Genomic DNA, 26,372 nt, shown 5'->3' on the forward strand with positions numbered 1-26,372 from the left:
ACGCGGTGATCGGTCTTGTGTACGAGACTCCAGGCCTTGTGATCGTGGATGTGCTTTCCTCAGAGACGTGATTTGGGTCGTACCACAGGCGGTCGAGCGGACAGATTGTCGTCGATCCACACTCGAGTACTTCGTGAGGTCTTGGGCGTGGGCCAGAAGACGTGCGCGTTCCTCATCGGGTCCAAGGCGTATTGACGATTAACGGTTGTCGTTTGGAGCGGATCGAAGGCAAACCGAAGGGTTTCGAATTTGGTAGTGAGTTGGGGTTGCAGCAATTAGCAAGTGTGCAAGTTGTGTGTCAACTGATCTCGGCCTGAGTGACTTCGCGTCGTGACTGCCACTTCTCACCCCAGCAACACCGAACCGTAGCAGCTGCTAGTTCTCAACAACTCCTCACTTCTTCCCATCCAAATGCGTCACATCTCCCTCCACCTCAAGCTGCCCACCACCGTCCTGCGCATCATCGCCTGGCGCATTCCTCTTCTGAATCGCGTTATACAACTCCCAAACCTGTCCAATCTGCTGGTCATTCATCTTCTCCAACAATCCTTCCATCGCCCACTCTTCTTGCGACCCTGCCTTTCCATCACTCCCCTTCATGATCCACGCCTGCCCGTCTCCGCTCTGCCCGTTTGAGACCTTCCTATCAATCATCTCCCCATAGCTCTGCCACTGCTGAAGAAACCCAACGATATGTAACGGATTCTCAATGCTGCGATGCCGTCGGAACTCCGCCTTGAGGTAGGTGTCGCCAAAGATGCGCTCTTCGGGGTTCAGTTTCTGGCGGTGCAGGCGGAGGAGGCGGCGGTAGAGGGGTATGGGCGGGAGGAGGGTCATGGGTGGTGCATTGTTGCGGCGAGCGCGCTGGGAGCGCAGGGGCAGAGTGGAAGAGGTCGGGGTGGCGCGGAGGGGGAGTGACGGTCGTGGCATGTTTGCTATGCTGCGGACGCGTATGACGAGGTGATTTAGAGGGCAATGTCGCGACACAACTGGTGAGAACTGGAGCAGGAACTGCAGCTGTATTCTAAAGAAATTCTTAGATGTAATTGTCCGTGTGATGAGATCATTGGAGAAGCTGGAGATCTACGGGCTACGCGATCACTGCTAGCGCCCTATATGAGCAGCGTGCCTCGTACAGGAGTCGCATGCTGAGTCGCTCAAGATCGGCAAGCTGTCTTGTGGTTTTCCACGCGTTTGAGGCTTGTGTAGAGACTTTGAAAGCCTCATCGCTGTTGTGCGCTATAGCGTATCACAGTATGACACCATCCCCTGGTGCAAACATTGATACTCCGACAGCAGTCCACGTCGACGGCATTCGATCAGGAGACTGTTGATGCGGGCCACGAGCCAGCATCGATCGACGGACTTTGAGGTAAAATTTGCAGTACACATCGTACGTACTGGGAGGTCTTTATTTTAGCACTAGTCAAGTCGGGTATCATATTCATGTCGTGGTGACTGTAAAGTCTGTGGTATATCATCTCGCATCTCGTCTCTCGCTCCTGCAACATCAAATCAATTCGTCATCTATAGCTCCTGTTCACATGGCTGCTATACGCCGTCCTGGTCACTTTCCGTCTTCACCTTCACTGACCTTCTCCCATTCGCTATCGGTGCTAACGTAGCCTGAACTGTCGCCGAGGCTGCGTCGTCTGACTGCTGTAGCCCCGGGACTCACGTCGTCGAGGTCTTTGCCATGGGATGAGGGTGGAGATAGATGTGTCGAAGCGGCGCCCTGATTATTGCCTTGACTGCTCGGCTGAGATGGAGGTGCAGACGGCGTAACTGCAGCGGGCTTCGGCAGTGGCTTGGTTGTAGGCGGGGGCATAGCAGCACTTGCTGCCTGGTCTTTCGCCGAAGTTCCCTGTAGTCTCTGTCTGTCGCCGCCCCCTCGTCGCGCTCCTACATCTGCTGCTGTAGATGAGCCAACGGTGATGATCAGTCTCGGTCTCGGTGTCACTCCCCATAGGATCTGGTGAGGTCTGTCTCTTCGTTTTCTCGGAGGCATCGGCATCTTCGGCGGCTTTGGCGGCTGCGACTTCTTTGGCGAACCAGTTGATGCCGAACCATAGACCGCCACAGAGGACGGAGAGGATAGCGAAGTGGATCGAGCCGGTGAAGAAGAGGAGGATCACTAGGAGGAGTTGGAGCGCGCCGAACGTAGCATTGGTCGCAATGAGCAGGGTAGGTGTAGGCCCGGGTGTGAAGATGGACTCCCACAGAGAGACCATGAAAGACGCCATGGCAGTCTCGCGATGACTGATGAGTCGCGCTACGAACGCTCAGTCGTTGCTCAATAGAGAAGAGTAAGTATGCGTGGTTTGCGGAGATTCTATGAAGTGCTGCTGTATAGTGTATCAGAAAGCGCGTTGTTTGCTGGAGATGTTACGACAGCGCTTGCTGATAGCCAAACACTTGTGAGCAAGAACGCTTGTAGGAGCAGCGTCTAGACCGAAGGTCGCTTTCCAAGTGTCAAATGCGCTAGGAGCTACCAGAAACGTGGCTTGTATTGTGTGGAAGGACGTGCTGTCAATGTTTGTTGGAGAGACGAGGAGGGAAAGACGTGAAGGTTGAGGTCTGCCTGCAGCCCACCTGCCGATGTCATTGTGGGGTCTTCCGGGCACGCTCGGGCCTCATGGCTGGTCAGGTGAGGGACTCTTGTCTTCAGATAGCATCAGGAGGTCTTCATATCATCCTGTGCTGTCAGCAACGAAGGTCGACTGGTCTTTCTGCCCCTAGCCATATGAGAGCATGCGCTGAAGTTAGGGTCTCACCGTATGCATAAGGCCGAACAGTTACTGTGCTACGCGAGCGTAGACTCTTGACTGGAAAGCTCTGATCTAGATCTGCCTGAGATCAGTTCTGCATAGGGTGCCAACTCTTGGTCAACATGGTTGCAGTCGGAGTGACAGTCCAGAAATCGAATCTGCGACTAAAATTCGCTGCGGCGACATACCTCCGGTAGGTTGTGAGTATGTTGCGCTCACAAGGCAAGTAGTTACTGGATCAGACACACTCGACAATCGGATCTGGTTTCCGGATTGCCTGACGCAATGACGAAGGACCATAAGGTGTGACGATGAGTATTATACAAATCTACAACAATATCTCGAAGAATTCTGTCGTGTTCAATGCCTCCACGACTCTCTCCAAGATTCATCAGGGCCATCACAAGACCCGCAATAGCTCTAACGAAGACAGACATACCCTCCCTCGCACAGAACACCACGGCGTCCAGAAGACTTACTTCATTCCGCTCGCACCTCTCGACAACCGCCGTCAAGATGTCTGGCAACCAAGGCATCAATGACAAGTTCAGCCTTGAGAATCTCTACTCGGTCAAAGGCCGCGTCGCGCTCATCACCGGCGGCGGCTCAGGCATCGGTTGATGGCGACCCAAGCGCTTGCCGTCAATGGAGCCAAAGTCTACATCACCGGTCGCACCAGCGAAAAGCTTGACAAAGTTGCTGAGTTGTATGGCAAAGGCATCGCTGGCGAGATCATCCCCATCCAAGCCGACATCACCAAAAAGGACTCTATCCGCTCACTCGTCAAGGAGATCTCCTCGAAGGAGAAGTGCCTCTGCATTCTCATCAACAACGCCGGCATCGAGCTCAACACCCAACAGACTGAGGCTGAGCACAGCAAGGAGATGGCCGAGAATCTGTTCGAGGACGAGAATGAGACATTCGACTTGTGGAAGGATACCTTCGGCACCAATGTAGCACAACTCTTCTTCATGACCACCGCCTTCCTTCCCCTCCTGCAGAAAGCAAGCGACATCCACCACGGCTATTCCGGCACGGTCATCAATATCACATCCATCTCCGGCGTCGTCAAGACCAGCCAGCACCACTTTGCCTACAACGCCTCAAAAGCGGCGGCCATTCATGTTAACACCATGCTCAGCAACGAGGTTGCAGCAAATGGTTTGAAAGTCCGCATCAACGGTATCGCGCCCGGTGTGTTCCCAAGTGAGATGACTGCGGGCGAGAGCGGCGAGGACCAGAAAAGTCACATTCCGAAGGAGAAGTACGAGGATAAGACGGCGGCGAGGAGACCTGGAAAGGAGGAAGATATGGCGAATGCGATCCTGTTTGCCGCGACGAACCAGTATCTGAATGGTCAGAATGTTATTGTTGATGGAGGGTACGTGATCACGGCTGGCGCTGGACCGTGATCGGATGCCAAAGAACAAGGTAGTGCGACCAATTATGAGGACACCGTGACTGTTTTCCGCAGCAAGAGCGGGTACACATGTGCGCTCATTAAAGTTGGGCCTGCAAGATGCACGAGATGCACATCTGCGGCGGCCATAAAGATGCTCTGAAAAGGCACGTGCTGCCGTCCTCGCTTCTGAAGTCTAGAAGTTGTGACATTGAGTAGTTGGACAATGAAGCAGACGACCTCAGTACAGTCGCCAGCCCGAATAAACTCTAAAACTACAAATGCATCTACCCAAGTAACATTCACCAAGATCTTGCCATTCTCCCACTCCTTTCGGCTTCATCACCAAATCAATTTCACCAAGATCAGCTTGATCCTACGATTGTGACGACACCGCAATGCAGACTGTTAGACGAAACGAGCATGGCGTCGCAAATCAAGGCCGCCAAAGAGAATTCTTGAAGTACCCCTCGGCAGCGTAAATGTATCCTCGTCTCCCTCTGGCTAGATATTGGAAATCGCTTTGATAGCCGCCCGCAATCCGATACAGCAGAGCTATCTGTACAGTTGCGTATTTCAGTTCCTGTATCTCCAACTATCAGTTCAGCGGACTTTCATGGCGTTATCATCATGCCTTTCGCCTGCCCGGCCCGTCGCCATTGATTGGCTTATTGGCAGACTAGTATTTCAGGCGCATTCTACCGAGTAGGAAGTGCCTCACTAAGGTCGCATCACTGCCATCGCGGCCTGATCGCAGCATGAATCGCTTAAGAAGATGGTGGCCGGGCAGAGATGTCGTCCCACTCGCCGCTGGCCCGGCAGACGTCTCACTTACAAAGTCGAGGTCAGGAGAACACGACCGAGATCTCTGTGCAGTCATGAGATACCATCCACTAGAGTCTGGAGATATACGAGTCATACAGATCCTGCAGCCTGATGGAGGTGACGCCAGTGATCAAAGCCATGAGGCGAACGACGGCATCGGTCGTTGAAGCCGAATGTACCACCTCAACATGTTCACCGTCACCCTCGTGTCTAGTCAGCCATACCCGGCTTCCTGCGGCCCGAAAAGGCACCGTGAATGGCCAAAAAGCCATTGGCGACGATGATCGGCCCGCAAAGCCTTGCCCCTACGTTGCCCTGAGTTACACCTGGGGTGAACCCCATGATCTCGACAGTATAGTCGTGGACGGTTACGCCCACGTCGTCCAAAAGAATCTAAAGCAAGCGCTGCTTGCGTTGAGGAGTACCGACGTGGTACAGGCCGGGTGCAGAGTGTGGGCGGATGCACTGTGTATCGATCAGAACAACGCCGCCGAAGTCAACAGGGAGATCGCAAGGATGAGGCACATCTACAAGGAGGCTATCACGGTCGTGGTCTGGCTGGGCGAAGAGGCCGATCAGAGCGACGTGGCCATGGATTTCATCGACAATGTCTCTGATAAATGGGAGTCCGGCTCCGATGTATTCGAGGAGTGGCTGAGGCAAGAATTGAACACGAATGGCTTGGTCATATGGCCCGCTTTGACCAGCCTGATGACTCGAGCGTACTGGTCGAGACTGTGGGTCATCCAAGAAATCACTCTCGGAGGACCGACGGCAGCGATTCTCTGCGGCAACAAGTCGACGACCTTGGAGCGGTATTTCTTGGTTTATGATGCATTTCACATCTTCAAAGCCACACACCGAAACCCCGAGCTCGCGGCATGTGTCAGCCAAGTCCTGACGACAGTGGACCGGGACGTGTACGTCGGATATCGCAACATCTTTCATTGGCAGTGGGAACCGTGCGACGATTTTCAGTCCTTGCAAGATGGAGAAGCTGGACTTGGTCAGGCAAAACGGCTGAAGCGCCTAATGACACGGTGTCGGAAGGCGACCTGTCGCGAGCCTCTCGACAAGGTGTATGGCATCCTGGGACTCCTGGACGAGGAAACATCAGCTCAGATTGTCCCGGACTATGGACTTCCCGTGCGACAAGTCTACATGTCCTTTGCGACGGAATGGATTCGGGCAGAGAGAGACCTGAACCTGCTTGTTCAATGTGGTGAAACAGGCGAGCAGGCGAAAGGTCCTGCTGTGGACATCGAAAACCTTCCTTCATGGTGTCCAAATCTGCTTAAAGAGATCAAGCCTCAATTGAACAATTTCGACCCCGAATTCAATAGTCATGGGGGTATGCGCACATCCAGGATAGCATTCACAGGGGCTGATGGCTCGGTCCTCTCGACAGAAGGCGTGCTTTTCGACACCCTGCAAGGTCTGAGCGGAGTACGGTATTGGGATGATGATTTCCGTATACGGCGGCCAGATTTCGAAAATGCCAAATCGCCAGCCAATGCGTATGGACCCACCTTTGAGGATTTGCGGACAGCTTTATGGAAAGCACTCGTAGGCGGTCGAGACAGGCATGCACAGAAAGCCGCCTCGTACCATGATTGCATTCTGGATTCGGCCATACTGGACGACAAACATGCTGCGCCATTCGAGCCTAAAGGAGACACGGACGATTCATTGCGCTGGAATCTGCATTTGTGGTTGAAGCGTAATCAATCATTTCAAGTTGCCGGCATTCCGCTCAAGGATTTCTTCCAAGATCTGGGAGTAATGGAGTCAAATCCACGGTTGTATTACCAGTGCACTGGAAGAGTGATCAATTGGTTGTGGTGTCGGAGGCTGGCGACGACGAGAAAGGGTTACATCGCCGTTGTGCCGAGGGTTTCTAGGGTGGGAGACGTGGTGGCGATCCTCCCGGGATGCACTTGCACCATGTTGTTGAGGCCGTCTCTAGCTGGCGATTCTGGACCGAAACGGTTCGAGATTGTGGCAGAATGTTATGTCCAAGGGATGATGGACGGCGAGGTCGTTCAAATGCTGGAGCAGGGTTCGTGCGAGCTGGAGGATACCGACATTGTATGAGTGTGAATGCTCGTCCCTTTGACCTCTATCCTGTCGGGTACTGATCGTGGTGCACCCGGGGTGAACGTAAGAAAACCATGTGCTCGATGAGGATTTTTGAAATGAGACTTTGACAGTAGTGGTTGAGTTGAGCGAGTAGAGTACAACAGGTCCCATGGGAGACTTATGAGCAACAGCGCATTCGACCTAGTCCACATCTATCCCGTTGGTCATCTCGTGCTGAACCCTACCCCAGCAACGAAAACCGCCTGGCAGCCCCGTCGATCACTTCCTCAACTTAGCATGAAACATCCCCATATCGTCTCTGCCCTTCGCCTGGATCGCTCTGACCGGCTTCACAACCTCCGCAAATTCGGGCTTGTTCCTCAACGCCATATGCTGCTCCACACTCTCCCACCCAAGCAGAGCCTGCAGCGCTGTCACCTTCTTGCCTTCGCTCGACTCGACGTCATCCTCAAGATACCAGCCCATCGCAACGCCGCTGGACCCGTTGTCGAGCGCGGCCTTAGCCACCCCAAGCACGGCGTCCTCCATCTGAGATTTGGTCGAGGCGTCCGAGGAGGAGAGGATGCTGAAGGGGACAAATTCCGTCACCGGAGCGCTGCGTGCGGCCTTGAGGGAGTCGGCAGAGGTGAAGGCGATGTGCGTCAAGAAGGGAGGGTGTGCGTCGAAGTCGAAGACTTGCGCTAGTTCCGCGACCTGTTGGTGGACGGATGTGTTAGTGTTTAGAAATATCTTGATTGCGAGTCGACAATCTTCGTTGATCTAGCTGCTCAAACGATGACTTGACTCTCGCAAGCTCGACACATAGAGCTAGTCGAGTCGTTGCCTGGGATATAACTCCGTCTCGTTGCACGGGCTGTTTCCCATGGCTTGCGGATGTGCACTTGGTACGCTCGACAATGGCAACTTACAAAGGGCTTATAATCCTCGTGGTTGATAAACTCCTTGTGCTTGTCCACGCTATCCCAGTCAAGAGTCCAGACAAGCTGTGTCTTGTCTTCCAATCGCAGACCCTGTATCAGTCAGTCATATGGCCGTGAGCTTGCAGAGCCTGTGGGCAATGGAAGGGCCGGTGATCTGGATCAGGCACGGTGCTCGGTTGAGGCCCAGGAGTGCATTTCACACCATACCCAGAATTGATCTTTGAAGCCAAGGCGACTGCTAACAATGCCGATTGCTTTCCTCCATGTTTGTAACGCTACCGAAGAGTCGTCCTCGAGGTCGACGTCCTTCCGCAGGTGAAGCAGAGCTATCTCTGTAACTTCGGTCATGTTTGGCTGAGCAGTATCCTCCAGTCGGTCTTGCGCGGAGACTGGTGAGACGTATGTATTCTCTAGTAAAGAGATGATGCAGGCGCCCGACGAATACGAAGACGTCGCGTCAGAGAAGGTAAGTGATATGCCTCAACTAGCTGTAGACAGGACGTGTCCGACTTAAATGTTGAGACCGAGAGCAGCAGCGTCGGTGATGCGGCTGTCGAGGAAGCGGCATGCCCGCGTGGTGCCTAGGCATGACCGAGCAAGAGGGGCAGCAGCGGGGAAACAATTGGCAGGTACGGATGCGCGATTGCCGACTGTCGGGTACGGGGCAAATGTTGTCTTCTCATGATTTGTGGACCACAAAGCTGGATCTTATGGACTTCACAGCCACAGCAGCGATCAACTCAGAGCGCTAGCTTCAGAGTCTGGATATATGAAGACGTTGAAGATAGGTCAGGCAGGCCAGCGATAAAGATGTGAATGTCGAGCCTGACCTGCAGTGGACAGGGAGGCCCTGGAGCCCCAAGAGCCCCACCACTCGCCTAGGAATCTTAGTCAGCCGCCGTTCACGCTAGAACTAGCCCTTCTCTCGGCAGTCATCATCACTCGACACACAAGGTTTGGTGTAACAGGCACAATAATTTGGGTTGCCTGCCCGAACTCCGATCCCGAGGCTGGGACACGTGCAACTAATCTTTGCGACAGCATTATTGAGTTCACCGACGTACCCGGAACGTCGTGGCTGCCTGAAGTACAAAGCCGCGCGGAAGCCTTGTACTTTTGCGAGAGAAAAGTTCCGTTCAGCAAGCCTGTCGAATGCTGTTTCGCGTTCTGTCTACCTCGCGACATCATGGAGAGCCCACAGGACAGCAATACCTCACGGGACGCTTCCCATGAGGCGGAGTCTAGGGTCAAGTCTGCTACACAGGCAAAAGTCAGACGGCGCAATCGCATGATCACCAGCTGTCTGGAGTGCCGACGGAGAAAACTGAAATGCGACAAGCAAAATCCATGTACGAATTGCAACAAGTTCTCGCGCGATTGCACATTTCTCGCGCCAGCTTTGGACTCGATTTCTCAGCAGCGGCTTAATGACATCAAGGAGAAGATGGGCTCCTTGGAGCGAGTTCTCGAGGAGGATGTCGCGAAACGTAGCCAAGGCGTACTTAAGGTCAAGAAAGAGCGCAAGACCTCCATTGATCTTCCCGGCGAGGCGAGCAGTGGCGAAGATACCCCGCCAGAAGCCTATGAGCAGGAAATCGAAAACACGCCCTTGGCCGTTGGCGATGCAGCGTACGAGGACGATGCAAACGATGATGTACTCGATCTCGGTATTCGCATAGGGAAGATGCGTATGGGAGAGCGTCTAGGTGGATTTGTGCGACCAAAATTTTCCGAAGAGCTGACTATTGCTCTTGCGAATCCCACGAACGACCGACGAAATGACGAAGAACGAGCGCTAGGTGGCGTTCCTGCACTAGCAGATGATCCTCACGACTTTCTCGAGCCTGGAGCAACGTTCATCAATCCCGGTGCTGGATTTATCTTCGGTGATGTTGGGATGAAACGAAACCTCATCGACTATCTACCGACGAAGGAAGTGGCAGACACACTGACGGAAAAGTATCGAGAGAATGTCCACTATGTGGCCAGAGTGTTGCATTGGCCGTCGTTCCAGCTTCTCTACGACAACTTCTGGACCACAGCTCTGGCGGGCTACGAGCCACAAGCGTCCGCACAAGCCGTCGTACTGTCTGTCTTATTCTCCGCAATTGCAAGCATGGATGACATAGATGTCCATCGACTCCTAGGGCGATCAAAGAAAGCCGTGCAGACCAGCTTTCAGAAGGGCGCGGAGATCTGTCTCAGCAAGGCGCAATTTCTTCGGACCACAAAGGTTGAAACCCTACAAGCATTTGTGATATACTTGATTCCAATGTGTCGAGATCAGCTCACAAGAGCACATTCCGTGCTTGTTGGCACGGCTCTTCGACTCGCAGAGTGCATGGGACTGCACCGAGATCCCAAAGATGTGTATGGATTTCCACCTGTGGAATGTCATGTCAGAAGGATCTTATGGTTTCAGCTCCTCTTTCTGGATTTCAGATGTGGTGAAGGCCATGGTCCGCGACCGACTATCCGACGAGAAGACTTTGACACGAAGTTTCCACTGAACATTGACGATGCAGACTTAATGTCTGGCCGAATCGAGGAATCCAAGACACGATTCACAGATATGACGCTATCACGCCTCAGGTTTGAGTGCAACGAGATGCAGAGAATCATTTGGTACGATCGCATTCGGCTCGAGAAGAAGACTGTGTCTCTGACGCATGTGCTCGGAAAAATTGAAGCGTTCCGAAAAGCCATGTCCGGCAAATACGAGCCAATCTTCGACAAGACGATTCCTATCCAACATTACGCTTCGCTGGTGCTCAGTGTTTTACTCAATCGAATGCACACCATGGTTTTGCATCGATACCTTAACCACATGAGCAAGTCCCTGCCAGATAGGCTGAGGCAGGTCGTGATCACTACAGCCACACAGCAACTCGAGTCTGCGGTGGAGTTAGAAACTACGCCGGATCTGTACAAATGGCGCTGGTACAATGGTGTTCATCAGCAGTGGCATGCTGCCTTTCTGTTGGTGAACGAGCTCTACGAGCATCCAAATCGAAAGGAAGCCGATCGTCTGTGGAAAGTCTTTGACTACGTGTTCGAGCCGGACACGACCTTGTCGAGAGCACAAAAGGGCAGATCGATCATTGCCGCTGTCAAAGACCGTGGGGCGGTATATCGAGACATCAGACGGCTGCGAGCACCTGGCAGCATCCGTTCCGACACCGTGGCAGCGGTATGGCGTGGGAAGCCAGCCGGTGGCTGGCCGAAAGATGCCCAACCCCCGGCGCAGCAAGCGAGATCGCCGCCAGTGCCCTCGAATCCTGTGCAATTGAATCACCAGGATTTCCAGCCGAATAGCACAGGCGGATCAATAAGCCAATCTGCCATGAATACAAGTTGGACGGTTGATCAACCATACACGGGATTCACTAAGCCTAACGTTACCAAGGGTGAGCCATGGAATCTTGGCCAGGTCGACGCATACGGCACCGTTCCGGAAAGAGCCCCAAGTATTCCAGGAGTCAACTATAGTAGCCCCAGCGAGCACAGCACGAATGATCCCAACAATTGGCCGCCGATGATCTCTAACGATCAAAGTGGCTGGGCACCAATCCAAGCACTGCCATCGCCACAAAGTGGCAATATGCAGCTACCAACATCCGCGTTCTCGATGCCCTCTGCCAACTTCCAAATGCCGAACTACTTCCCGCAGCAGAATATGCAGCAGCAGAGAGCAAATTCAACGTCAAGCAATGATGACATGAACATGCCAGATATCGACTGGTCGGAATGGGACAAGATCTTTCCCCCTTCGCTCAACACTGGTCAGCTCGATATCAGTCCACCGCAGTATGGTCAGAATTCGTGACGAGTACAGGAAAAAGACTATAGCATAGACTGAGGCGTTCTCCGTAAGTGAATAGAGAATGAATGATTGCAACTGCCTCGCTCGCGACCACTCACATACCTTCTGCATTCTCGATCAGCCTGAGAACCACTCGTTGTTCAGAGCACAGCAAGAACGCGTCAAAAACCCAATCTTGCCGTCCAGCGCTCCTTTCCCAAATGTCGTTCGGAGAACATCAAAAGTCCTTGGAGATTTTCCCTTCGATCGTCTGTCTACTTACCCGTTCGGGTCTCTTACGTGGCCTGCGTCCCCGCACTCCAGGATGTTCGTACAGAAGTACGAGAGTGAGATGTGGAGATGGCCGAGGGCAACATCGCTATGCTTCACATCAAAAACACTCACCGTGGGCTCGTTGCGAGGCGTATCTCTTGCCAGCGCAGATATTGACCCCAAGTCTATAAGTCGTTCACAAAGTTCCAAGTTGAACCTGGGCAAGAGAATCGAAAAGCACATCAACAATGCGTCCCGCTCTCCGTCTCCCCAGCAGCCTCGGCACCCGCCGCCACCTCACTTCACAGACCATCTCCACTATCAGAGCATTCTCAACCTCATATCGCCAAGCAAACCGAAACTATGCCACAGTGACCAGCGGTAGCCCGTCCCTGACGGTCACACAGACGATCGGCGAATCGAGTCTGCCCTTTGGCTACGGCAGCTACACTCCTTCATCAAACAAGGCCCAGGATACGCCCATCCACCACATCCGAATTCCAGCATTCGCAAGTCTGACTGCCGAACGCAACTTTCGAAAGTTGCACCATGCAGCCGGGCTGAGATGGTTGGGTCACAATGGCTACAGTGAGTCTCTTGTCGTCCAACAATACTAGACCAGTCCTCTGCCGCCCTCTCATCGCCCGTGCTCGCAATTCTGCCTCCCTACTCGCTCCGTAACTACCAACTAACCGTCCCCACTCCCGCCAGACAACGAGGGCGCCGGCGGACACGTCACAGTCCGGGACCCGATCCTGACCGACCACATGTGGATCAACCCGCACGGCAAGTCCTTCAGCTGGATGCGGCCCGAAGACCTCGTCCTGATCAACGAGGACGGCCAAGTCGTCGACGGCCACGGCGGAAACATGCATTCCGTCAACCCGGCGGGCTATGTCATCCACAGCGCCATTCACCGTGCTCGACCGGATGTCGTGGCGGTGGTGCATTGCCACAGCGTTCCGAGTAAGGCGTTTAGCAGTTTGGGGACAATGTTGGAGCCGATTAACCAGGATGCTTGTCGGTGAGTTTGCTCATCAGTTCTCATTGAAGCACAATCCCCCTTCCGGCCTCGTGCATGCTGTGTGACTGGCACGCCAGCAAGCCTTGACATGGCCCACTCACAACGTTCACTTTTCCCAGATTCTACAAAGACCATGGCCTCGCCCCCTTCGGCGGCATCGCTCTCGAGAAGCACGTCGAAGGCGAACATATCGCCGCCGCTCTCGGCTCAACGAAGGCTTGTATCCTCCAGAACCACGGGCATCTGACCGCGGCCAAGTCAGTCGACGCCGCTGTCTTCCTTTTCGGCGCTTTCGACCGCTGCATTCAAGCACAACTGATGGCGGATGCGGCCGTTGCTGGACGAAAGGCGAGGGGCGAAACCACGGGTACGGAAACGATCAAGGCGAGTGAGGAGGTCGCGAATTATACGAGGGAGATCTATAACGATGAGATGGTAAGTTGCCTCTCTCCTTTTTCACTTTCATGCTTTACTTGTGGTCACTTCACGGTCGCTCGATATCCGTGATTTGATTCTTGCCTGCCATCTCGTCCCAAAGATCCTCGAATCTGCTGGCTCAAGCTGACCGATACGGGCGAAATAGGCTTATATCATGTTTCAATCCGCTTTCGAGGATGTCGTGAGAGCGAGTGGCGGGGAGCTAAGCATGAGGGTCGAGGGAGAGATTGCGCGAGTTTGACGGGGGCCTTGAGATGGTAGGGAGCGCTTGTTTCGCGGACGACGATCAAGCGACTGGTACAAGCTTACTCCCATTCTATCCAGACTTTCAGGTCATCTTAGTGACATCGCTCGTCACCCGGTCTCGCGTAACATCTCTCGTCATCCGGCGTCAGATAAATCTTCTTTCGGTCACGATTTCCACACCGCGCTCCTGCCGTCGGCAATGATGTTCGTGCGTAGCAGGAAGGTTCTCTCCATCAATTGCCGCTGCCACACTATACATTGAAGAAAGGCAGGCGCGTTTGCCACTGCCCCGATCGCTCCTGCAGTGCTGCAGGAAACGAATCGGGGCAGTTGCGAATGCGCACAGCCGATTGCTCCTGCGTTGTCGTAGAAAGTGTTGAGTCAGGGAGGTGCAAATGCCATCAGCTGATCGCCCCTGCCGCAGAATACGGCACGATATGGAGGACGCATCTGCCGCTGCTTGATAAAAGGCGGTTGTCGAGACCGGATGATAAGAACATATTTGAGCGTGCCAGACTATTCCGAAGTCGAAGTAAGTACTAATCTTCTACTCGGTGGAATCCAATGCACCAGACATAGGCTCACTGACGAAGCCCAAGTCGTCAAATTGACACGTTCATTATCATTACTGCTAACATGTACGTGTAATTTCTTGCTCACTAATGAATGAGCTCGTACATGCAGCACAAAATGGCCAGACCAATCTTCACTGTTGGCCACGATGAGCACTTTGCAGTGATCTGCCATAGCAGACACAGTGCATCATCCGAATTGAAGTCCAGAAGACTGGACAAAACGAGTGGACGTTGCTCCTCCCAGCAGAGAGGTACACCTCGACTCAAACCCGCGGCATGACCATCAATTGTCCTGCCAGCCCTTGCTTGTGTACTGCCGAGGATGGATTAGCGAACATGACCCTAAATCTCGAGTAACGATGGCGGGAAGTTGGCGACTTCCTAATCAGCACGAAGGAAAGCAGAGTATACTTACCGTTGCAGAAGCAGATGCAGTCGTCGTGACAGTGACCGTCACAATCTTCGGTGCTTCGCATGTGGGACATGGAGGAGGCGGAGGCGGAGGCGGAGGTGGTGGTGGCGGTGGGCAGACTGGACACGGAGGTGGTGGAGGCGGCGTAGGACAGGGCGGTGGAGGAGGTGGGGGAGGAGGAGGCGGTGGACAAACAACCGGTGGCGGAGGTGGTGGGCACACCACAGGTGCCGGACAAGTCGGGCAAGGCGGCGGAGGAGGTGGCGGAGGCGGTGGAGGAGGACAGACGACCGGCGGAGGAGGCGGAGGGCACACAATCGGTGCCGGACAGACTGGACAAGGTGGCGGAGGCGCCAGGCACTCAGGGCACGCCGGACAGATGTTCTTCCCTTCCCAATCGTTTGACGGAAGTGCGATCCCGGTCACGACTGCGATGGAAATAGTCAGGGAGCGTAAGTTGACCAGCGCGATGGAATGCTATACCGGTCGCGGCCGCGCTGAGGCAGATGCTAGGGTAAAGACCTTGAAGATCATGATGGCTGCTCTGAGGAGGGTTGTGGTTGACAGGGAAAGGATTTCTGCGAGGGCAACCGAAAGAAGGACTTGAGACTGTGTAGCACTCGAGAAATCGGTACGTCCTCGGAGACGACTACCTGTGAAGCAAGCCATCTTTATAGCATTGCGCTGGGGGCTTTCTGAGTGAAACAGACGACTGTTCGGGAGCAAATTACATCACCATCGCTTCGACGTATGCGTTTGCCGCATCAAGAGGACCGCGAGCCTGAAGTAAGTGTAATGTGATGCCTCCGGTAGCTCCTGGTCAAGGGAACAGAGAAGGAAGGGTGATGCTAGTCGGGCGTCGGAGGCCCGATAGCCGTGCCCCAATGCGGCAAGTGAGGTGTTCAGCTTCAAGTTGCATAATATGATGCATTTGACTTTGTGTTGTTCGTTGGACGATTTCTCCAAATCAATGGTTGCATTGTTTCAATTGAGCTTGTACTTACCTCTTGTAGGCCCGCCTCAGGAACAGACCCTTAATGCACGGTCTTCAGCTCTGCTCGATCGCCAGAACAGTGCGAATGTGAGTAATGTCAAGCTTAGCTGGACTGTCGTCGGTCTCGGATTGTTCGGATCGAGCTACCATCAGGGCTGTCTTCATAATGTTCTTGATGACGCGACCATTCATGTCCAGCTTTGATAGCTCATCGATCTCATTGTTGCTGACACTGCTGTGTTTGTCAAGGAAGGCCTCCCAGATGTGTTTACGTGACGTTTCAGACAGCTTCGGATAGTTGACGGTGACGTGTATCCGGGAGTGAAAAGCATCGTCGATGTTCTTGATGCGATTAGTCGTTAAGAAGAGGATGCCGGAGTAATATTCAAGCATTCGAAGGAAGATCGAGACGAGCTTGTTGCGTTCGAGATCCGAAACGCTGCGAGCTTCGAGGAATACATCAGCTTCATCGAGCAATAGTACCGCATTCCACCTGGCGACGTTGTCCATAATAAACGTTAGCTTTACCTCGATTGCACTAGGGTCTGTGCCGAGGTCGCCAGCACTCATGACATAGAGCGGAACGCGCAGATTGTCGGCAACACTTTCTGCGGTCAAGGTCTTCCCCACGCCCGGTGGCCCTGCTAGTAACCTATCAAGCATGTCAGTCCTTCTGCCTAGCTTGAGTTTATAGTAAAGTGGGAGATAATGCCAAACGAAGCTCCAAATTTGCAGACAATGAATTGCAAAGAGTGAATCGTGGAGGATGCTATGCATCGCTGAAAGAGGAAAGGACGGTATAAGGAAAGGAGGGTCGTGAAGCAATAGTAGGCTTACATGATCATTCCACGTCCCTTCCCAGCAATCACATCGTCGAAGTTGTCCTTGCATCGCGCCTGAGTCTTCACAAGTGCATTAATCAATCTCTTCTGGTGCGCCGGAAGCTGAAGCGAATCGAAGGCGTTGTCGTTGAAGCGGATGGCAGCTATCTGGTCTACAAAGAGCCACAGCCAGAGCTTTGCTCTCAGCGCGAAGCCTCGGACAAATGAGGCGCATAGCAGGTATTCTTTCGCTGTCAGAGGCCTGCCAAACGCTCCTTGGACGACCTCGAATGACTCTTCAGATTCTACCGAGTCGGCATCGTCTTCCAGAAAAAAAGGCGAGGTCTCCTTGCCAAGGCTTCCGACGCTGACAGAGTAGTTTGGAAGAGAACCATTATAAGCGTTGCAGTCGATGATGATGCGCGACTCCACATTGTGCCGCACCATGCGACGAGCTTTTCCTTCAGCCAGAGCAACGCCAGTATACCATTTGTAATGATAGCCTGCGAGAGCTGCGAACGACTTTCCGCGGGCGATGAGAGCCCTCGCAACGGTGTTCCTTTGAGTGTGGAAGTCCAAGGGAAAGTACTCCAGCTCATCGATCTTCACCGTCCCTTCGAAGTAGTGAATGTCCAGGTAGCCATGGGATTTACCAAAGCGTGAACCATCAAAGTCGACTGACCAGACCGCCAGCGAGAGGTATGGAACTCCGTCCTGGCTATTGCAGTTACTAGTATGCTTGAGCTCCCATACGCATTGTTGACCATATTGCTCACCGAAGATCAATGTCTCGGGCTCGCAGATGGTCCACAAGTGTTCGAAAGTGATGACCCCGTTCCTGACAAGGTCGGTCTTGACATCTATAGCCTCCTTGAGCTCCGTATACAACAAATCAAGAAACAGCTTCAGGTGCGCAGCGGAGGCGGGGTCATCGCCCTCAGAATCTTCGAGCAGCGTGGTGAGATGGTCCCATCGATGAACAAATGGTCGAAAAGGGGCGCTGAACACCAGTCGCTCCAGTGATGTTGTGACCCCTGGGTAGTCGGCAAGAGCCACGCCGAGCTGCGTCTTTAGCAGCTGACTTTGCACGACAACCGAATCTAGGTCATACTTCTTCCTGGTGTCGGAGCTCTTCCTCAGTCTGACAAGGAATGCATATTTTGCAGTTGACCGCCCTTCCACAGGCTCAGCAGCATCCTCCGGTTCTTTGGTCGTCCACTGCGTCTTTCCGTCTTTGTCTTTGCGTGCGTAGAAAGGTTTGTACTGACAGAGGCTGCCAGAACTGATCGAATCGTCCACTGGAGTCTGCTCGGAATCACTGTAATACTCGTTCTCTGCCTCATGGGCTGCTGCTCCGTGGCCGAACACACGTCTACGCCTCCAAGGCCCGTCCGTGCTCGGGAACCCTCCGAAGGAGCTATAGAAAGGTTGAGACATTTCGGAGGCCTGTCTTTGGTCTATGAATTCTCGAAGTATGGTTGTTTGATGGACTCTTGGAGCTTAGAAAATTCTCAAAGCCAGAGAACTATGCGTCAAAAGGTAGCATATGTCTTTCAAGACTCGACAATGCCGAACAGCAACTAGCAGCCCACCACACGTACTGCAAAGGCATCGTGTGGCCCTCAGACATGATCACGACAACGAATATCTGCATGCAGCGCTGTATCACAGTCTGCCTTGTACGACTGAGTGACCTTGCGTTTCGGTATGCGCAGCAACTTCGTCCTTGCAAGCTTTTGCCAGGCAGTGACCCGCTCATGTATTTGGACGCCGCATTTCGATAATGCCTGCATTGTGAGACATGAATCGACGTCTTGTGTGTCAAAGAGATGTGTCACGCCGTCCAGTTGTAAGTCCAGCGCCTTGCTTTGTGTCATCGGGCCCAGACTGACAGGAACATGCTCAGCGCTGCCGGGAACTGCCTGCTGATCGCGACAGACCTCTTGAATACTAGCGATTCGTGAATACATAGCCTGGGCGTAGTTGACTCTGAGCTTGGGTATACGTGCCCGCGCTGATGATCTCAACCAGCTGCTCGTGACTCTCAGTCAAGACCGAAACCAGTCGGGACCCGGCTGGGCGCCCGGCTACTTTCAGGAACTTGTCGTGATCAGAAAATTGCTTGGAGTTCGAAGACGTGTGCACAGGGGAAAGCGCCCGGTCGAGGCGACTGCGGACCATTGCCCAGATTTGCCTAAGCACTCGGACCAATCTGGCTGGATCACCACTTCCTCCGCTGTTCAACGACCTGACCAGCAGTAGCTGAGCCTGCGTTAACCAAAGTGCCCTGTTGTCGGGTTCTGTCAAACTCGCGGACTAGAATTTCGCACTGGACCTCTTGACACAATCGTTTCCTGCGCTCAACGGGCAGCCGATCGGCAAAAGTCAGACCGCTTGCTCTTTCCACTGCTTCTATGGGGACCTCGAATTCTGTTAGACTTTTCTGATTCGGAATGGGCGCATTCGGCAGTACAAACGCGCCCAATGCGACTCTGCCTATTGGGCTCGAAGGAGTCTCTTCTGCTAGGATGACTTTGTAGAAGTGCGTAGGTACTGCGACATTGGGTGGATGACCAATGACTTCGTACGACACGCGCCACTTGCCGTCGGCTTCTCGCTTGGGCAAGTACAGCGGGCCTGTGACCACCCTTACACTAGGGTACCTTCTAGCGAGGTTTCTGCAGAACTCCTCAAAGTGAGCCCAGTAGTCACGATTGAAACCGTCGCCAACTTGTGGGCACATGTTTGTCAAGCTGAAGGTGGCATTCATAGCTTCCTGAGACCACTTGGCATCCGCAGCAGGGACTTGATGCCCTCTGTCATAGCCGCTCCTGGCGTAGTCGACAAGCTTTGCCCTGAACAAGGGTGGGATCGCCGGGTCCTCAAAGAATACACTGTGTGCGCGATCGGCATTCTTCAGAATCAACGACTGGGGAGTGAAGTGCTCTGCAACCCAGTGAGGATTGCGTGTAAAGCGGTTGAAGGAGGCAAAATGTGATGGTGTTGATAATGCATCTGAAACCGGTCCCGGAAAGCCATACTGAAGTATGCCACGAGGATCGACTGGCGAAAGAGAAGCTACAGGTGGTGGAACTGGCGGTAAGGAAGTCACTGGCGGCGGTGGCGCGACCTGAATAGGTGGTGTGGTCTTTGTAGGTGGTGGCTGTTGTACTGGAGTTGGAGGTGGTACATTTTTCCGACCCGAGAAAATAAGAGCTGTGAGCGATCCTCCAGCAACTGCTGAGGCAGCCGCAACAATTGCTAGTGTGCTTTTAGACATAGTATGAATGAAAACACCAGAAAACCCGACCGGACGCTATGCAAGCAATGCAAGATGAAAGGAAGGAACGACGATGTTTTGGCTGATCACGAGGATGATGGGCATTCAGATGGGAAGCGAAAAATAGAGGCAAGAAGCGACGAGCGCGTACCTGGCCAATCAGGCAATTGGAGAAAGAACTGACGTAGAGAACGAGGCTACGAATCAGCCTTGCGGAGGACCTTGAGATGTTTCAAAGGCAAGTTCGACTCGATGCCGTAACCTACATACATGCATCGTATACCTCTCTGCCCCCTCCCCATGGGCTGATCCCCTCTTAAAAGCAGTATTGCAGCCATGGGCCTCGACAACGACACCCGCGGATGGGTCATGACCTGTATAAGCGGCGTTGCCTGCATCATCGGCGCATCAGTCATCTGTATCGATGTCTTCGTACGGCTGTTTCCTGGTATGAAGGACTTCAGAGTGGCAGAGAGCGAAGCCTTCCTATCTGCATCGCTAAGCCTCAGCATGGGCGTCATGCTCTTCTCCGCACTATACTCAATGCTGCCACAATCGAAAATATACCTACAAGATGGTGGCTATACTGCTAGAGAGGCCTCTCTATTGCTGATCGGGCTGTTCCTGAGTGGCGTCGTGGTTATCCGACTCCTTTCGACTATACTACACCACCATGTTCCGACACAGGCCGTAGACTGCGACCACAGTCATGACGAGGAGGACGGCGCAGTGGAACATGTCAATGAGCAATCCCCTCTACTCTCGAAACCCAACGGCCACAGCCATGAGTCTCCTACACTGTCAAGATCTGATAGCATACATCCACCGAAAAGGAGTTCTCTACCAGCCCGGAAGCCGTCCGACGACAACAGCTTTGTCACTGCACCCACCTCCAGAAGGCCTTCAATGATGCCCAGGAAGTTGACGAGGACATTGACGCGCTACGTATCTGGCGAGAAGGAGAACTGCGATGAGAACGGTCCGTGTATGGGCTTCTCAGATCCTTGTGGCACAGATTGCTTCAAGAGTGTGCAGCGCAGGCCATCTCGGAAGGTCACCTACAGGTCTACGAACTTGCAGCCAATATCGCCCGTCCCAGAAATGGAACAGGATCAGGAACAGCAACCAGGAACTTCTAGCAGAAGAGACTCCGCCCACTCTCACCACGACGCCCACACCGAGCATCATCACCATGTTCCGACCAACGCCTTTATGTCCATCGGCCTCCAAACCTCAATAGCGATTGCTCTACACAAGGCGCCGGAAGGCTTCATCACCTACGCAACAAACCACGCCAATCCCACACTGGGATTCGCCGTATTCATGGCTCTATTCATCCACAACATCACAGAAGGCTTCGCCATGTCCCTGCCACTGTATCTTGCCCTCGGCTCACGCTTCAAAGCCATCGTCTGGTCTTCTATCCTCGGCGGCCTCTCCCAACCACTTGGAGCCGGCATTGCAGCATTGTGGTTCAAGCTCGCCGCCAAGCATAAGCTCGGCCTCGGTAACCCAAGTGAAGGTGTTTACGGCGGCATGTTCGCAGTCACTGCCGGAGTCATGACTAGCGTGGCATTGTCGCTGTTCTCCGAGAGCATGGAGCTAAGTCATAGGCGTGGTTTATGTATTGCATTCGCGTTCATTGGCATGGGTGTATTGGGCTTCAGTTCGGCTTTGACAGCTAAGGACTAAATGGTCTGGACATGGGAGCATTCTGGAGAGGTATCTTTACCAAAAGAGAGAGATGCCCAAGCACTCTCGATTGAGGCATTCATGAAGAGACGCAGCATTCAATAGTTGATATCATATTAAAGCGTATTTGTTCATGTCTTGGAGACTTTCCCCTGACCAGCACCCCAGACGAGCTACTTTGCCCGATCGCGCTGCCCAAATTACGCCAACAGCATCGTTCCCTCCTGAACCGAGCCATTTCGCGGTCTCGTGCTTAGTTCCATGTGGTGAGAAAGGATGAGCCGTCACCAAGCCTAGGTCTGATCAGGTGCCTCACCGTGCCATATCCATCCGCTTCCTTGGCACCGCATCGTCGCCTTCGCTCCCCGTGTTCACATCCCACTGCTCTCAGCCGCCGACAGCATCCTCCTCTCAAGCTTTCTATATTTCTTCCTCACCGGCTCTCTCGCCGTGCTTACCTTCACCACCTGAACCACTGCTCAACATGCCCTGAAAGCCATCAAAATATGAGCTCGATGCAGCGTCTCATGTGCAATTACCCACTCCCCCCGGAGTCCGGCTTCATGAGAATATCGGTTCAGAGTATGGCAGGGTATAGGAACTCGAGAGCACATATAGCAAACAAAATGTACTGTAGGCTCGTAGTATGCAATTGATAAAAGTGTGAATCGAATGATGTTCGCTTGCTCGCTACTAACAATCCGCAATCAATGTTTACTTGATGTGCCGCGAGTCACCAGCCACTTGTCGAAACACCAGCGTTAGCACTCACTCCACAGCAGTTGCCCAAGACGAACACCAGGAACCAACAATACAAAGAGCCGGAGGGGAGAACTCACCTGCAAAACCGCCTCCAAATTCGTCTCCTCCTTCGCACTAACCCCATAACAACTGACCTCCCTCTCCCTAACCCTCTTCAACTCCAACCCCTCAATCACCTCATCTACCCCCATCTTCCCCTCCAAATCGCTCTTATTCGCCAACACTAGTAACGGAATCCCTTTCAGCGCTTCCTTCCTCGCCGCGCCCTGCGCCGGACCCACACCCTCGCCATTACCTTCCCCATCTCCGTCGCCGTGACCCTGCCCGTGGTGCCCTTCAAGCAAGTCCAGTAGCTCATCTCTTGCCACCGGTAGCGCTTCCCTATCCGCGGCGTCTACGACGAAGATGATGGCGTTGACGTCTCGACAATAGCGTTCCCACATACTTCGAAACTTCGGCTGGCCACCTAGATCCCAGCATTTGATGCTGACATGGCCCTTCTTCAGCTCCTTCTTGTTGAAAGCAACCGTCGGTACCGTATCGCTTGTAAACTCGCCGCCCTGAACACGCCTAGAGTCAGTGATGCGCTTCCACCTGAAGAGAAGCACCGATCAGAGGAGACCAACATACGGCCAACACCCGCACCAAGCTCGTCTTCCCAGCGCCCTGCAGCCCGATGATGGTGACATCCATCTCCGTTGCCCAGAAGAGCCATAGCAGCCAGTCCCACAGCCAGGTGAATATGCCTGCCATCCCTGATCAGGTGGTGCGCCGAAGCGCGGTAGACGCGTATACAGCTCTGTGTCGGCTGCCTGTCAAGCGATGAAACTCAGTGTCGTCCGTACTTTCTGCTTCGGCAGAACTGCTCGAGTGGGTGTTATTTTAGATCAGGTTGTGACGTGCTTCGATCCGAGTTGTACTTTGGTCACTGGTGAGCAGAAATGCCGTCGATGGATGTCCTGGCCTGGATGGGAAGTTACGAGATGCAAGGATATTGGTGCAGAAGCAAGAGGCACGAAAGTCACGGAGCCGTGCAGTGACGACGTGGACATCGCGTTGCCTTGGCCGGCGGGAAAGTATCCCAGGCGCCTTCAAGTTCTCGAACACGAGGCTTGGCGTTGTGACGTAGGAAAACACCTACCCTCACAACAGGCGCGATTCACGGATACTTCCTCATTGAAAACACACAGTCGGCATGCCCAAGGATGCCGACTCGTAAGCGGTAAAGCATGGGATGGAGGTAGATGCGTTGCTATCACAATATGTTGACATTACGAGGAGGACTTCCATCCTCAGCATTATTAAGATTAGGGACTAAGAAAATGAACCCTCCGCTATGCTACACCCCAAGCAGCGCATTCATCCCGATCGAAAGGCAGTAGCGCACTGGTGCTCTCCGTGCTCGAAAATTGACCCGAGATTCTCGTTGTGTGTTCCTCAACGACGTATCGCCTTTCACTTGACACCGTCAAAGAGGTCTCTTCGTGCCAGCCATCGCGCTCGGCATACTACTGCTTGGCGACGTACTCGCGTTCCGCAAGATCATTGGTCGCAGGCGCGCCATGATAGTGCTTGCCTTCAGCGGCCGCACCGCTTGGTGATCTATTCAGGCCACCATCTGCTGGCGAAGCCAGCGTTGCGGGACCAGGTCCGGCTTGATGCGTTTGAGGCAGTGTACCGTGAGCTGCTTGTGCAGCTCGACCCGAGGCTGTGGGAGATGCGACGACTCCGGATTCCTGGACTGGCGAGGCCGGCATGGCGACTGTCCCACGGTCACCCGTGGCTAGTCCCTGATTGTTCACTTGGGAGTGCACCGGCTGCTGTTCCATCTGAGTCGCAATAGGCGTAATGTTCCGACTCTCAACAGGACTCGTCGGGACACTGTTGGTCGTGCCACTAGACAAATCCGCAATGATGCCGTGCCATTGTTGCGCATCAGAGTTTGTGTGAGCCTTGAACTGGAACTCAGAAGTGATAGACATCTTCTGGCTAAGCTTGTTGCCTGACGAATCCTTGCCCTTGATAGTGAACTTCTGGCCGTCGACTGCGCCAATAGTGCAATCTGGGAGGTAGAGAGACTTCTCTGGTGAAGGGTCCTTTCTGTAATCATCGTTGTCCTTGAATTCATGGAGCCAGCCAGCGGGCGAAATGGCGTAGTAGCCAGACTTGTAGCCGGTCAAAGCGCCCATGCCACCACGAGATTTGCGTTCCAGACTGCCTTCGATAAGTGGTTTGGTCGAACGGTGTCCCATATTGGGGAAAGCAATGCCATCCATGGTCCGTGGAGGCGCGCTAGGGTTAACGAGAACATTGCCGTTGCGTTCGCGGAAGCTGTTCCACTCAAAGTCGAGAGGAATGTTACTAGCGGTGGCTGCAATGTCGCCGAACATGGCTTTCTGGCGATCAGCCTGTCCACTCATGAATTGGTTAAGCGAGTTCAGAGCCGTCTGGATGGTCGTGAGAACATGTGACTCGAATTGCTGGAAGTTATTCTGGACAGCAATGATGTCGTTCCTGTTGCTGTTCTCCTCAAGGATCTGCTGGTTGAGTCGGTGGAAAACACCCCTCTGCAGGACGTAGGGGTCGTCATGTGCTGCAATCCTGCCGCCAGCTGAATCAAATCTAGCTGTACTCGTTGCAAGGCCATCGATATGCTTCTGTGAGGCTTTTCGTGTGGCGTCGACGGCTTTGGCGCCCTTGCCAGCGCCACTGTCCAGCTCCTTATTCTTCGCCTTGATCTCCGTGTGTAATCGTTCGAGGATCGGCAGGACCTGTCCGGTCAGGTTCTTCTCGGTCTCGACATGTAGTGCATTCTGGTTCTGGATATTTGCTCTGATGTTCTCGAAGAGTCCAGAAACACCACCGAGCGAGGACTCAAAATGGTGATTCTCCTTCAGCGGTGAAGACACAGACTTGAGCACCTTCTCGAGATCTTTGGCGGATGACTTCTGTGCTTTGGCGAGTTCTTTCACATAGTCTTCGAGGTATACGACCGCGTGCTTGTAAGCCTGGAGACGCTCCTCGAGCAAGCCGAGGGCAGTGGAGGGGTCTCCTTGTGGCGCATCGCCGCCGCTGGAGGTGGAGCTTGCGCCCAAGGTATTGTGGGTGGCTGTTGTGTTTGATCGTTGAGGCAAAGTAGTCATGTTGTTGAGTCTGGGAGACGAGTGTGAAGGAGGTGTTTGGAAAGTCTGCCTGCGTAATGTGTGCTTTAACAACATGTTAGCTGTATTCTGTAGCTAGGGAATTCCACCTTGGGATTTATAGCTTACCTTGCGAAATCAGAGTGCAGGTGTCGTAGATACAAAATTACGGTATGTTGCAGAGTGGTCGTCAAGGAAGGCGCGACGGATGTTATATATCTGTTGCCTACCGAAGATGAATTGCGCAAAATTTTGTTGCAGTAACGTAACTCAGCTGAAGCTCGCGCTTGCTCACCTGTCACCGACATATGTATCCCAAACTCTCACACATCCAAAAGCCGGGAAGTGTCGATCATGAGGGGCCCACTGACCTCATCGCTGCAGCCACCCTTGACCCCTGGCCATTTGAAATCGTTCCAGAACGTCGATCTGTTGTGAACACCATTCCTCATGGAGCAAGCATAAGCCACTAGAAGCACAGCCACAATAGCGCGAGTGCGCTTATCTCAATGAGGTCTCTCGATCTTGACGACAACTTCAATGTGAGGCTGGTGATCGAGGTCGAGCTGTCCCTGCGAAGGACGCGTACTGTAGTCAATGCTGGCCTGAGTCGTTTAGATTGATTGATTTACAGTCTGGGAACATCTGGCAGCACCAACTCATGGATTCGCTCTTCGCGATCGCCGCGTTGCGAAGACCACACCTACCAGCGTGGGCCGTCAGAGCAAATCTACAAAGAAGAAAAACCGAGTAGAAACGAATCGAATTGCTCTGTGATCACCGCAGCATGCACGTCCACCGACCGTAACATGTCGCGCACTATCCGTGCAGCTAGCTTGCAATGCACTCTATGCCGTTGAAGCTCAATTTCTAATACTCCTCTGTCTAGTGGTCGCTCCAC

The 26,372-nt window shown here is 53.4% G+C and overlaps 12 protein-coding genes across 12 annotated transcripts; 6 read left to right on the forward strand and 6 right to left on the reverse strand.

The window, feature by feature from the left end:
• Positions 1-393: 393 nt before the first annotated feature.
• AB675_5199 (Succinate dehydrogenase assembly factor 3, mitochondrial) lies at positions 394-930 on the reverse strand (the record flags this gene model as incomplete). The annotated part of the gene is made up of 1 exon (XM_018145391.1): positions 394-930. The coding sequence occupies one exon, from the start codon at positions 928-930 to the stop codon at positions 394-396; it is 537 nt and encodes a 178-aa protein (XP_017999426.1).
• A 637-nt stretch (positions 931-1,567) lies between these two features.
• On the reverse strand, positions 1,568-2,243 carry AB675_5200 (V-type ATPase assembly factor PKR1; the record flags this gene model as incomplete). Its single annotated transcript, XM_018145394.1, has 2 exons — positions 1,568-1,911; positions 1,961-2,243. 2 exons carry the CDS (start codon positions 2,241-2,243, stop codon positions 1,568-1,570), a joined length of 627 nt encoding a protein of 208 aa, XP_017999391.1.
• Positions 2,244-3,284: 1,041 nt separating this feature from the next.
• AB675_5201 (Rhamnolipids biosynthesis 3-oxoacyl-[acyl-carrier-protein]) lies at positions 3,285-4,180 on the forward strand (the record flags this gene model as incomplete). The annotated part of the gene is made up of 2 exons (XM_018145395.1): positions 3,285-3,384; positions 3,426-4,180. 2 exons carry the CDS (start codon positions 3,285-3,287, stop codon positions 4,178-4,180), a joined length of 855 nt encoding a protein of 284 aa, XP_017999464.1.
• A 950-nt stretch (positions 4,181-5,130) lies between these two features.
• On the forward strand, positions 5,131-7,086 carry AB675_5202 (uncharacterized protein; the record flags this gene model as incomplete). Its single annotated transcript, XM_018145396.1, has 1 exon — positions 5,131-7,086. One exon carries the CDS (start codon positions 5,131-5,133, stop codon positions 7,084-7,086), a length of 1,956 nt encoding a protein of 651 aa, XP_017999437.1.
• A 264-nt stretch (positions 7,087-7,350) lies between these two features.
• Positions 7,351-8,360, reverse strand: AB675_5203 (uncharacterized protein; the record flags this gene model as incomplete). The annotated part of the gene is made up of 4 exons (XM_018145397.1): positions 7,351-7,590; positions 7,681-7,785; positions 8,001-8,102; positions 8,220-8,360. The coding sequence occupies 4 exons, from the start codon at positions 8,358-8,360 to the stop codon at positions 7,351-7,353; spliced, it is 588 nt and encodes a 195-aa protein (XP_017999474.1).
• An 838-nt stretch (positions 8,361-9,198) lies between these two features.
• On the forward strand, positions 9,199-11,838 carry AB675_5204 (putative transcriptional regulatory protein; the record flags this gene model as incomplete). Its single annotated transcript, XM_018145398.1, has 1 exon — positions 9,199-11,838. One exon carries the CDS (start codon positions 9,199-9,201, stop codon positions 11,836-11,838), a length of 2,640 nt encoding a protein of 879 aa, XP_017999240.1.
• A 497-nt stretch (positions 11,839-12,335) lies between these two features.
• AB675_5205 (uncharacterized protein) lies at positions 12,336-13,790 on the forward strand (the record flags this gene model as incomplete). The annotated part of the gene is made up of 4 exons (XM_018145399.1): positions 12,336-12,675; positions 12,799-13,111; positions 13,231-13,546; positions 13,695-13,790. 4 exons carry the CDS (start codon positions 12,336-12,338, stop codon positions 13,788-13,790), a joined length of 1,065 nt encoding a protein of 354 aa, XP_017999435.1.
• A 939-nt stretch (positions 13,791-14,729) lies between these two features.
• On the forward strand, positions 14,730-15,389 carry AB675_5206 (uncharacterized protein; the record flags this gene model as incomplete). Its single annotated transcript, XM_018145400.1, has 1 exon — positions 14,730-15,389. One exon carries the CDS (start codon positions 14,730-14,732, stop codon positions 15,387-15,389), a length of 660 nt encoding a protein of 219 aa, XP_017999318.1.
• Positions 15,390-15,830: 441 nt separating this feature from the next.
• Positions 15,831-18,034, reverse strand: AB675_5207 (uncharacterized protein; the record flags this gene model as incomplete). The annotated part of the gene is made up of 2 exons (XM_018145401.1): positions 15,831-16,428; positions 16,614-18,034. The coding sequence occupies 2 exons, from the start codon at positions 18,032-18,034 to the stop codon at positions 15,831-15,833; spliced, it is 2,019 nt and encodes a 672-aa protein (XP_017999310.1).
• A 784-nt stretch (positions 18,035-18,818) lies between these two features.
• Positions 18,819-19,877, reverse strand: AB675_5208 (Mitochondrial nuclease; the record flags this gene model as incomplete). The annotated part of the gene is made up of 1 exon (XM_018145402.1): positions 18,819-19,877. The coding sequence occupies one exon, from the start codon at positions 19,875-19,877 to the stop codon at positions 18,819-18,821; it is 1,059 nt and encodes a 352-aa protein (XP_017999356.1).
• A 336-nt stretch (positions 19,878-20,213) lies between these two features.
• AB675_5209 (Zinc-regulated transporter 3) lies at positions 20,214-21,569 on the forward strand (the record flags this gene model as incomplete). The annotated part of the gene is made up of 1 exon (XM_018145403.1): positions 20,214-21,569. The coding sequence occupies one exon, from the start codon at positions 20,214-20,216 to the stop codon at positions 21,567-21,569; it is 1,356 nt and encodes a 451-aa protein (XP_017999396.1).
• Positions 21,570-23,839: 2,270 nt separating this feature from the next.
• Positions 23,840-25,474, reverse strand: AB675_5211 (Cytoskeletal signaling protein slm1; the record flags this gene model as incomplete). The annotated part of the gene is made up of 1 exon (XM_018145405.1): positions 23,840-25,474. The coding sequence occupies one exon, from the start codon at positions 25,472-25,474 to the stop codon at positions 23,840-23,842; it is 1,635 nt and encodes a 544-aa protein (XP_017999423.1).
• Positions 25,475-26,372: the final 898 nt, after the last annotated feature.

The sequence above is a fragment of the Cyphellophora attinorum genome, assembly GCF_001299255.1.
Source record: "Cyphellophora attinorum strain CBS 131958 chromosome Unknown Contig15, whole genome shotgun sequence".
Classification (NCBI taxonomy): Eukaryota; Fungi; Ascomycota; class Eurotiomycetes; order Chaetothyriales; family Cyphellophoraceae; genus Cyphellophora; species Cyphellophora attinorum.